Raw genomic sequence first — 12,360 nt, forward strand, 5'->3', positions numbered from 1 at the left:
CCCACTAAAAATAATTACAAAGAAAGTATGATCAGAACATCTGAAATGTTCATGGAAAGTGGACAGAAGTTAAAAGTCTCAATCTTACTACATCTGGAAATCCTGTTCCCATCTTTGTTTCATCTCTATTCTGTAAATGTTATTGCCCTTTGGTATGAAGCTTCCTCAAAGTGTCTCCGAAGGCAATGGGTTCGGGTGTGTATGTTTCATTGTGTTTTCTCTTTCAGAATGTCTTGTTTTGGTATTTTTCTTATTTTTTAGCGCTTTTCTACGACTTTTGGCTAATTACGGCGAAGAGGATGAAAGATGATGTGTGATAAAGAGACAATTACAAATAAACGGACTTGCCCAGTCTAGGTCTCGAACCTGGAACCTTCTTGGCACGCGTGTATGTGTGTATGAGAGCTGTGATGGTCTAGCCGGTATGGCGTCTGACTGCCACGCGGGGGACCCTGGTTCGATTCCAGGGGTTGATTTTGCCAGGTGGGAATTAGTTCACCAATGCGTCTGTTTGGAGCGAATCTGGAGTGCACCCAGCCTCTAATAAATGGGTACCTGGGGGCAACCTGCGAAGTAAAGACGATCGGAGCGTGTTGCTGATCGCATCACCTCTATAAATAGCCGGGATCATGAATGCGTGAGATTATACCAACATCCGCTCATATGCCTTCACGGCATATTGCAATGTGCAGTATCTAGAATTATATTTTAGCTTTCTACATCCTTCATTATATTATAAATGATTACTCTAATTTGTTGAAAGCCGAAGTCTGAAGATTTCAGAAAGTTGAGCAGTTAGTAAAAAAAATGTAAGTGACTACATTTTGCGTAAGGTCTTATAATAGTTGAAAAGTGGTTATAAAATGCCTGTGTTAACTTCAGTATGAACTCAAAAGTTATCTGAAGGCCGGCCCAAGGAAGATTTTTTTTTCGTAAGCTAATAATAAAATGCTGATTCAATCCATCTTCCGTTTTATTTTCTCCATTTCCTGTACCGGGTCTTTAATTTCTCCAAGCACAATGATGGTGAGTTTCGCAAGAGCAGTAAACACTTAACTTCTTTTCTTCGAAATGTGAATCATTATCTGCATCCTTGAGTTGTAATACGGCGGTTACGACTCCGGGCTGGGAGGGATTGTGGAAAGGGGGAACACCCAATCTCCTTTGTGTCGTGCGATTTCAGTTTGTCAATCCTCACCCCCGATGGCGTATCGGTAACGTAGTAGTCGCCTTGTAATCAAGTGATCCACGGTTTGGTACCCTGTAGAGGTACATGGTTGTTCGGATCCCACTCTAAACTCTAGGTCCAGTCCCAATTAGCCTATACGTACATAAAGTGAACTTGAAACTCAAACTAATTCCTCATTTTTTGCGTGTTTGTGCTGTTCTGGGGTTCAGAAATACACGTGGGTTGATTGTTGCTTCTATCTGCAAGTGGGCTATCAGTTTGGTGAAAATGATACACTTATAGAAACAGGTTAATAAACTATAGAGGAATCATGCGCTAAGCATTGATTTGCGTCACTCGTAGGGTTCAAGGGTTCATGAACTGAGAATTCTCAATATATATATATATATATATATATATATATATATATATGAAAACTTAAAACTTAAGCTTGAATTTTTCATAACTGACGAAGTAGTTCCTTACTGGTGAAAGTACTTAAATGTAGATGTGGCCTCCCCGATGGTGCAATGGTAGCGTCGTTGTCTTGTAATCAAGGGGTCTCGGGTGAAGGTACATAGTGGTTCGGATCCCACTTTAAACTGTAAGTCCAGTCCCAATTAGCCTTACTGTGTATAAAGTGGACTTACAACTCCAAATCAATCAATCAATTAAATGTAGATGTATGTTTGGTGGATGCAACTATCCTGAACAAAGAGGAATAATAATTAAGAAGACTGTACTTGTTATTTGCCTGCAACAATAGATCCATGGGGTGTCTGGGTTCGATTTCCGGGGAAGGAATTTTTCAGGCATGCCTTTACATAGTGCGACTCTGGGGTTCACCCAGTCTAAACAAAGTGATACCTGGGAGCAATCCTTTTTACTTTTCAATGTAATTTCTCCATCCTAGTGGACACCCGGGACTGAAGCCCGAACACCCAAAATATCAGCTTGCTCGAAAGAATTGAGAAAAACCCATGAAAATTTTAGATAAGGAAAGTTTTAATATTCTGGTTTTTACATGTGTAACTGTACATTGTTGCCATATTATATTCCGTAAGAAATGACACATTAACGATTTCTGAGCGGCCTGTTAAGAAAAGGGGAACCCTAAAACAGATTAATTCTTTGTAAGAATTTATTCCTCACATCACTTTTGAATCTTACTACTCTGCGTTTCAACCGTCATCGTGGTAAGAAAGATGGGAAGTAAAGAACGAAACCAGGACGAAGTTAAAAACAAGTGTGGCTTCAAAAATTTCAAATGTTAGATTTATGCCTGGAATCTTCATGTATTCGTATTTTGTTTCCATGCCTTGTTTTCTATTTCAGTGGGTTACTCATGGCAATGAATGGTCAAGGAATTGAACCTAGCACCCCTGACTTCATAACACGCTACCCTAACCACTGCGCCACGGAGGCTGGCTGGGTTCAAACAATACCGTAGAGTTGGGTTGGTGTTTTAAGTCCACTTTATGCACAGTAAGGCTAATCGGGACTGGACCTACAGTTTAAAGTGGGATCCGAACCACTATGTCCCTCCACGGGGTATCGAACTAGGGACTCCTTGAATACAAGGCAACGACGCTACCACTGCGCCATCGGGGAGGCCCTAACAATACCGTAGAGGATTCTTGGTATTTTCGATGTGAAAAGCTCATGTTTGTTTCGGAAAAGGGACAAATGTATTGGTTACTATAAAAGTGATTGTTCATTGGTAACGGATAATCCAAATATAATGGATGGTTGTTTATTTACGGTGAAGAGAATGGACGGGAAAACTTCAACATCCATGTCTTGTTGAGTATTCGACAGTGTTTGGCCATGCTTCTCAATAGCTTCAAGAATAAACGGTGTTAAAGATTGTTTACACAAATACGTCCATCTTTTCATTACTTCATTTTATTTAATTATTGGCATGCTACCGTTTAAAGTGGGAGATTAAACACTGAAATCTCTCACGTGGAAAGTAAATATCCCCAATTCGAATGCTGCTCACGTTTTAACGAGTTACAATAAACCTTGGTGGCAGAGTGCTTTGAGCGGCCGACTCACGATCTCCAGGTTCCAGGTTCGAGTCTCGATCTGGACATGAGTGTTCCCATGTGAATGTCACTTTATCAGTCTTATGCAATCACCATTTCATCCTCGTCATTGCGATTAGCCTAGAGTTGCAGAAAAGAGAACGAAAAGTAAACACAAAACCGTCATTAAACATGCTTTGTTGTCGATCTCTAACCATTATCAACAAAAGAGATTGTTTTTTTTTGTTTCACGTTCACTATTAGTAGGTAAAAATCTATCTTGAAAATAAAATTCCATTTTCTTTTTGCCATGCTATTTATCATCTTACGCTGTAACTGGTTAAATTGCGTAAGAATGCTATCTTCGCATAAAGTGGACTTTCAAAACCTCAAAGATGCATAAAAAGTCTTAATTTCAATTTCGAGATAGTTATTTAGCTAGCAGGAATACCCTTAGTGGCTAAATAATACTAGGAATCCCCCTAGTAACCAGAAGGATCAATACACAGTTTTCCATTTCTATTTAGATTTCTATTTTGGTTACTTTATCTCGCTTTTCTACTTATTGGGTTGGTTGCAAAGATGAGGATGAATGATGAACTGATTGATTGATTGGGGTTATTTTACTTTGCTTTTCTGTCACTTTTGGCTAATTGCGAAGATGGGATGAGCGATGACATGAAACTGATGAAGGGGCATTCACAAAGGACATTCACGCCCAGATCGGGACTCGAACCTGGGACTCCTGGCGTCGTAGCGCGCTGTGCTAACCACTCCGCTACAATGATGAACAATGGTGAAAAATACAAGGACACATTCATTTTTGAGTATGGTTCAAACCTGGGACCTCTGGATTCGTAGACGCTGTGTTCATAATATAAGATAATCTATCACGTAATAATGAAAACAGTGATCTTACCTCGTGTGGAGAGATCCCTAAGTAAAGAAGAGAAACGTATTTTCTTGGTTCTGTACTCGTCATCCTTTCAGTTGAACTGCAACCCGAGCACCATCACTTCCCGAATTTTCCCAGCACAATTAAATCAGAACGAGAAGTACTTAGCCACGGAACACAACACAGAACGCGTGATGGTATACGCCTCTACATACCGGGCAGCGGAAAGTTGCTGCAGAACTCTTGGACTTTCACCGAGTGACTGACTGGGCAAGTCTCCGTAGAGCACGCGAGGGCAAACCAGTCTCTCCCTTCATTACGTTGTCCAGAGTTCGTTACAACACCCGCCGCCTCTCGTGGAGCGTTCAGCCAACCAACATCCAGGCAACGAAAAATCTCCTGCAAAACTGATATTGCAAGACGAGACTGCGACAGCGGCGGAAGCCCCTGCAGAGAATTATGCATGAGGATGTTGTGGCAATAGGAAATTCCGACCCCGCAGATCAGATGGGAATCCTGTCCGCAGTCTTCGCGGAATGCTGAACTTTATGCTGAAAAAGTCTGCATGAACCTTGCAGGAGTCTTGTTTTATTGTTACCCACAGCCTTGCCTTGCAGGGCGTGGTCGTGGATTCCATGTGTGGAGACGCACAGTTGTTTGCCGGCCTCCGTGGCGGAGTGGTTAGCACAGCGCGTTGCGACGCCAGGGGTCCAGGGTTCGAATCCAAGCCTGGACATTATTTGTGAGTGTCCCTTCATCAATTTAATCACTCATCTTCATCTTCGCGGTTAGCAAAAAGTGGCAGAAATGCGAAGTAAAATAAACCAAACCAACCCATCAATCACACATACACTGTCCCAGGTATCTCTGGATCAAGGCCGAGCATAGTGTCAGAGAAGTTGGGGGAGGGGGTAATCCAGTGGGCAGAGCGAAGCAGTACACGCTGCTGCGAAGGCTGGTAACTGCAGTCGCTTTCCCCCCTCAACGCAATCCGTTCCCTCTCACGTGTTCATTGGTGGAGCCGTCTCGCATCACTACTTGCACAGAGACTTGTTTCCGTTCGCCTGCTCCAGAGATATGAAGCTGGGACAGGGTATAGTGGTTGGGATCCTGCTTTAACCTGTAGGTCCGGTCCCGATTAGCCTATTGCATAAGGGAACTTAAAAAACGAAAGAACTTTAAAAACTCAAACGCATTATATCTTGGTTATCGGAATGATTAGTTTCGTTTCCTTCGCTACCACTTGAAGCGCGTTGAGTGGTCGACTCACGATCTTGACAACGAAGGTTCCAAGTTCCAGTTCAAGTTAATTCTATCTAATCATCATTTTCTTCATCGTAGCAATTAGCCAAAAGTGGTAGAAAAGATATAAGAACAAAACTAATTCGAACACACATGCTACCACTTAATGAATTTACGTTTGATTGTTTAAAAATCGAATTCCCCTGTTCATATGTTTCGTTAAAAAATAATCATTAAAGAAAAATTGTGTACAAATTTGTTCAGGTTTCATGAACTATTATTTATTAAACTAAATAACTAATAATAACAACTGAAAACAGAGCTCCACGAAGGAATGACATTATTCACAACAACCAGCATTGGAGATTTCTCTTATATTTTCGATTACTCACGGATCTGTAGTAATTACTTTGAATTTTTGAATTTGAATTTAAAATTTTGGGTGCGTCAGCACCAAGGCTATCTTGCACCCGTCACATTATACGGGGTCCAGCCCCTTATCGTTACAAATAACAACTCTAACGTTGCATAACTAAAATCATAAAATATTAAAATCTTCTGACTTTCGTTAAAAGCTGAGGCTGCAAGGGGGCACTCAGCACACATAAGGACAAAAGAACAGGACAATACAAACAAAATTATACTGGCCATGGGGCCAGTCGCCAGAGCCTCGTTAGTTTTCAGTCCAGGGTGTACTAACGTGGAAGTGAGGTTGACATTTGGGTGTACTACGTGGAAGGTCACCCCTTACACCCCTGTAGTAATTACGTATCCTGTGGTACAAAAGGAAAAAGATAAAACTGTTCAATGAAGGCACAAAGAAGCTGTGAATATAAACTGCTGAATGTGAACATATACTCCATCTCGGCTAGAGTGGAGGTCACTACCACGCTCCGGGTACTTTTACCCGTCAGGATGATAACCAGGGAACGGATATATATGTAAATATATATTTATGTATGAAGCTGAAATCATTTATATTTTAGGGGCCTCCCCGATGGCGCAGTGGTAGCGTCGTCGCCTTGTAATCAAGGGGTCCCGGGTTCGATTCCCGGTGGAGGCTCATAGTGGTTCGGATCCCACTTTAAACTGTAGGTCCAGTCTCGATTAGCCTTCCTGTGCATAAAGTGGGCTTAAAACACCAAATCAATCAATCAATCAGTTATATTTTGTATTATCTTTGCTCATCATGGCATGCAGATTCGAAAAATTCAGTTTTAATTTTCCATATATGTACATATATTAGGTATTGGCTTATATTTTACATATTTTTGTTATTTTTACATATTATTTCCATATTTCAGAACATTTCTCAACATATACTCCATATTCGCGCAATAACTACATGTCCCCGTGTGACCAAAAGAGTTGGGTGAATTTCTCACGAATAACTGACAAATTTGAAATACACTCCCATTACTTCTTGCAATATTGAACGCAGTTTTAGTCAATATAAATCCATTCACGTTCGAACGTTGTAACACTTGCAACAAAATGTTGTTATTCATTGTTTTGGAAACAGAAAAGGTAAACACATTTTGTGTTGCTTTACAATTAATGTCAATGTAAACGTACTGTATTTTATGTAGCTCGTGTATTGTCTTGTATAATAATGCAAAGGGAATTTTTACAATTTGAAGTCCATATTTAACTCCATATTTTTGTGAAAACAACTAAATATGTATTTGCATATTTAGCGCATTTTTACGACATATAAATCCGTTCTCTGGTGATAACCATTGATTCGCTGGATGATCCTCAGAACTGCTTATGCTAGACTCGACAGAAATATCCCCACCTGAGATCCCACCGCAGGAACTGAACCCAGGTCTCCCGCATTGCAGTCATGCGCCTTATTGGTTTGACCATCACGGCTCTTCTTCCATATATATATCTAATATCCTGTGGAGGCCCAAAATTCAGAGGTTTCTGATACAGCAAAACGGGAAGTGATTGTGTCAACAGAAAGCAGATTTATATTGTCGATTTTCAAATAGAATTATAAACAAAATGTGAATAGGGACAAAATCTCTGAAATTAGAATCAATAGCACCAAGCATGATCGGGTGTATGGATGATCTCGTCTAAAGACACCAAATGTCAGCCTCTGTTCCGTAGTACTCGCTGGACTGCATTTTGCAGACTAATGAGGCTCTGGCGTCTGGGCTCACAGCCACTCTCAAGTTTAGACTATTTTTCAATGTATCGAGAAGTTGAATCGTACACGCACGCACGCAGGAGGGAGAGAACACAATAACTCGCAATTATGTAACAGATACCCTAGGTATACAGTAGTGTATATAAAGGATTATCAGCAAATTCATGAAAGGAATTCTCCATGGAGTTTGTGTCTTGTGCTGTCCATGTGTGTTTGTGATTGTCCTTTCATCAATTTCATCTTATCATCATTCATCCTCACTTCGCAATTAGCCAAAAGTGGTAGAAAAACTTCACAAAATCAATGAATCAATCAATCAATCAACTAAGCACGATTCTTTAGTTTTCCGAAACAAATGGTATATATTTCGTGCATGCGTAAAATATTAAAATTCACATCACATTGTACAAGGCCGAACTGGAGCAAAGTAGTGAACAGTTTCCTCGACTCAAAGCTTTCCGCAATCACAATTACCTCTGACAGTTACCTTAAATAGCCTACAAGCCATCGAGTGAAACAGAATTTACTGCTTTTGAAGGACCCACGCGTTGTAGTCGATGAACATACTGCATTTCAATACGTATTCAAGTTATCGGCATAATGCCCGATGTATTGATAAATTACTAATACGTTTTCCCTTTATTACGATACAATGTAAGAATATGGTATCCCCAAATGCGTTGTTATTAACGTTATTGTCTTTTAATCAAAAGCTTCTGCCAAATTATGGCAGTTCTTTTATATATTTTTACCACATTTAAAATATGTCGTTTTTTATTATTATTATTTTGTGTTCCTTAATTCCCCTTTGCGGATGTACACCCAGCGATGTAGTCCTCAGAACCCCTCCCTACATTTCAAGCAACGGTTGAAATATATACCCCATGGAGTATATATTGTTCAGTCTCGATTGGCCTCGCTATATGTGCATCAACTTTGCCAATTTTTTTGTTTTTCCAAAGTAAGGTTAAGCCAAGGTCGCTATTAACGATTGTTCAAAAGCACTTCTTACCAATTAACTATAATTACCAGCGAGTCTTCTGTTTCTATACGTGACGAAATCCTTTTTGTTATATACCTCACCATCCTATCCATGACTTTGACATTTTGAAGAAGAATAGATAGCATCTCACTGAATGAGCAACAATTTCCTTGTCTTCATGCTGTACGATTTCATTCATATTACCTGTTAACATCATTTGCTGGAGACGAAACTAAAATGGCGAAAAGGTGCGATTTCAATGATTTATTGCACCTCTTGACGCTATCAACTCATATGAAAGTTAAAGCAAACGTTGTCATAAAATGCATAACTGCCTCTGGAGTATTGTCACGTATTGCCATTACCTATGTATCTACTCTCAAGTTTACCTTTCAATATATAGAGAAGTTGAATCTCACAGGCACGCACGCACGAACGAAAGAACATGATAACTCATAATAATGTAACAGAAAACATAGGTAAAGTACATGTAAAGGGTTATCAGCAAATTCGTGAAAGAAAAAGTCGAAGAAATTATACAAATCATGTGACTTTTTAATCATATTACATTTAACAACCAACATATTTGTTCTTCAACTAGGGGAAGGATCCTAAGATTCAATTTTCGACTGAAGGAGATCATTCATCCATTTAACGTAGTACTTTTTACTGTTATGACAACCGCTGCAATGCAATGAACGTTTGATGATGATGAATTGGATGAACCATAAACATCCATGTCTTCGGACTTAAGAATCCCGACATTACAGCATGTTTTTCTTTGTTAAATACAACACAGACACAGATGTACAGGAAATGTACTGGAAAAAATTATGATGTGTAAATAAAAATGTGCTTAACTACTAATAAAACGTAATGGACGATTTAAATTAAAATGGATTTTTTACTTGCAATTGGATTTTAGCCAGCATAACATACTATAACACTGGATAATTTGTACACATATGTATTTGCTTTTAAATATCTAACCTGTGTGTTTTTATACAGGTCACACAACAGTTCAGATTTTGCCAAGTGAATAATTGTCACATTTCAGTAGATTTTCTTATTCTTAATTGCAGCCATCTTCAAAGCCATTTCTACTACCCAGTGGATGCCTGAGGTTGAAGGCCCCCTCTCAATAAATCCTGACTTCAACTTTACTATCGAATTTGTATCCTATTTCAGCTAGTGCATTCATTATTCTCCCACTACTTTGGTCAAACACTAAACTGTTCAGATCCTAAGCTGGCTACAGTATTACGTGAAAATACAAGTTTATGTTACCGTGTTCACTCTCACTAACTTGGAAGTACGAATCTATTCATATTCAGTCCCCTGAATGTTTCTGAACTGCTATATTTTAATCTCACAAGTATGTGACTTGCAGACACGCTATGGGTAGCTTTAGAAATGCCTTTTAACACATGTATCCACTGTAGTTTTCAAAATAGCTACACTATACTTAAATTATTACATATCATTTTTGAACCTATACACACAGTATTAGACGAAGACGTATGACAGGGAGCCTCACAACATTTCCCACATATCTATATTTATTAATTATAATAATCTACTGAATAGAAGCCTCTTTATCTTTTCTCTATAATAAACACTGAAACTAAAGTGTATGTATATAAAAAAAGCCGAAACTGATTTTAAAATATATATTTACTTGAATTTTAGTAGTTCCAGGATTATCATGATTATATCCAGTCCTTCCTTTTACACACAGATAAAATATGAGATTGCTATAACGTATATTAGTAGTGACAATTCGAGAGTTGGGAGAGGGGGACGCACCTAGTCAGTCAGTCCACTCTCGCCGACAACTGAGAAGGAACTTTGGTAATTATACAAACGTGTGCATCACTTACCTAACTGCCCCCTCTGACGCTTACGTTGTGCTGGCAATGTTATGAGACCAAGTAACTTCACGGAAATATACAGTGAGAATACAAGTTTCATTCCTTAACTAACTGGAAGACCAAGTTGGATAAATTGTTTTTTGCATTGAGGGGAAGTCTACTAATAATAATACTGAAAATACTAATATTTATTAATAAATGCAAGCAAATTTACAATTTTAATGCTGGGTGTTGTAGCACGGTTACTGTTGCTAGGGCTTTGATTTCAACAAAGACTACACATGTCAGCTTTCCTCCTTCAACTTTTCTATAATAAAAATATGTATATTTCATACATTCCAGAAGGAGAGATGTATATTTTTTCAGGAACGTATTTAAAAATTTATAACGTGGAAGAAGCAAGCTTAACCTGATTAAGTCGAACACTTACCACCCATAAATTCAATTACTTGGTGTATTTGGTGCGTCATCTAGCTACACCTTCCCTTGTAAGAAGTAGGTATGGGCAAATGACATATCGGTTTGATTGATTGATACTTCGCTTTTCTGCCACTTTTGGCTAATCGCGAAGATGAGGATGAGTGATGATGTGATGAAATTGATAAAGGAACACCCACAAAAAACACCCATGCCCAGGCCGGGATTCAAACCCGGGACCCCTGGCGTCGTAGAGCGCTGTGCTAACCACTCTGCCATGGAGGCCGGCTAAGTGGCATACTGGATCCTAATGGATTTTGATATTGAAGATTCGGGAGTCAGATCCAGATCTCAGGTCCGGATACCAAATCGAGGATCCGTTTACCGAATCCAAAATTCGGATTCGCATTTGAACGTCCATGGCTGGTTAGGAAAGAAACCAAACAATCCCAAATATTATACTGCTGTGGAAAATCAGGATCCTAAAAGTGAAAGCTTACGGGGATAACAAGAGAACATTATAGGATCAGACGTAATTTCTGGCGAATGGAGAACACCTTTTGGATGCCGCAAATATTGTCTTGCAGTTACGTCACTCAATTGACTCTTCCAGCGTCTACTTCGGCTTCCTGCGAGTACCAAATGGTTTTGCAAAGAATCCAAAGCAACGCAGACTCAGTGAAAGTATGTTTTACAAAGAGTGCCACGCCCAAACACGATACGAGCGTCAAACACCGGGTAGGGCACGAATTGTTCTAAGCCCAAAGTAAGAGAAGGGTGACGTTTCGGATCAGATTGCAGTGGAAGTGACAGGCGACAGAATCGAAATTTAAAGCATTATTGAACCACGCTAATCTGGGTATAACGATAGAATGCAATTAAAGCTGAAGTGTAAAAATAGTAACTTTCCAATGTGGTTATTAATAGCAGTGCGCCATTTATGCCATGGAACATTAGGTTCCTTTACTGCAGCGATTTCTGAACAGAATAATGAAAAACTGTTTTTTTTTAAAAGAAAAATAATAATAAAAATAATAAAACTTACAACAGAGATTAACCAGAATCATCCTATTGCGTATGCAACATGTCTCTACAAAAAAAAAGTAAATGTAGCTGCCTGAACATTGATTGACTTCCTTTATTTTACTTCGCTTCTTGTGTCATTTTTGGCTAATTTGCGAAGATAAAGATGAGTAATGAGTTGATGGAATTGATGAATGTACACTCACAAACATCCATGCCCAGGCCAGAACTCGAACCCGGGACCGGAGGCGTCGAGCTACCTGAACAATGTGAACATGCTCCACATTGTCTCAATAGCAGTGTTTTCATGCTTTGCTCCTCAATTAACTTTTCCCTCAAATAAAAGTATTTAGATCCTCGTCATCGAAGTCTCAGAAACGTCTAAAGTTACGACGACAAGACTAATGTCCTGAAAAACCTATTGAATAGTGCTATGCAACGATATGAATTAACTATGTCAGTCTACCTGTCTGCTTGTGAGAGGGAAAAGTGAAATCATGTTATTCATCTATAACTCAAAAATTAATTACAATTATTACAAAACCTCACAATTTTTTTGCTTAGTTCACCCATGTAT

At 39.2% G+C, this 12,360-nt stretch overlaps 1 protein-coding gene across 4 annotated transcripts in view; it reads right to left on the minus strand.

Moving 5' to 3' along the window:
• The window catches only part of LOC145984024 (uncharacterized), a 509,229-nt gene that overhangs the window by 347,477 nt on the left and 149,392 nt on the right, over positions 1-12,360 (minus strand). Inside the window, exon 1 of one of the 4 annotated variants that reach the window (XM_083117341.1) lies at positions 4,115-4,343. The exons of the other annotated variants lie outside the window; for them this stretch is intronic. Within the exon in view, the coding sequence (XP_082973467.1) occupies positions 4,115-4,177 (63 nt within the window). The 5' untranslated portion in view covers positions 4,178-4,343. Of the gene's footprint in view, positions 1-4,114; positions 4,344-12,360 lie in introns of those variants that run through there. 4 annotated transcript variants of the gene reach the window in all.

The sequence above is a fragment of the Lepisma saccharinum genome, chromosome 2, assembly GCF_977018435.1.
Source record: "Lepisma saccharinum chromosome 2, izLepSacc3.1, whole genome shotgun sequence".
Classification (NCBI taxonomy): Eukaryota; Metazoa; Arthropoda; class Insecta; order Zygentoma; family Lepismatidae; genus Lepisma; species Lepisma saccharinum.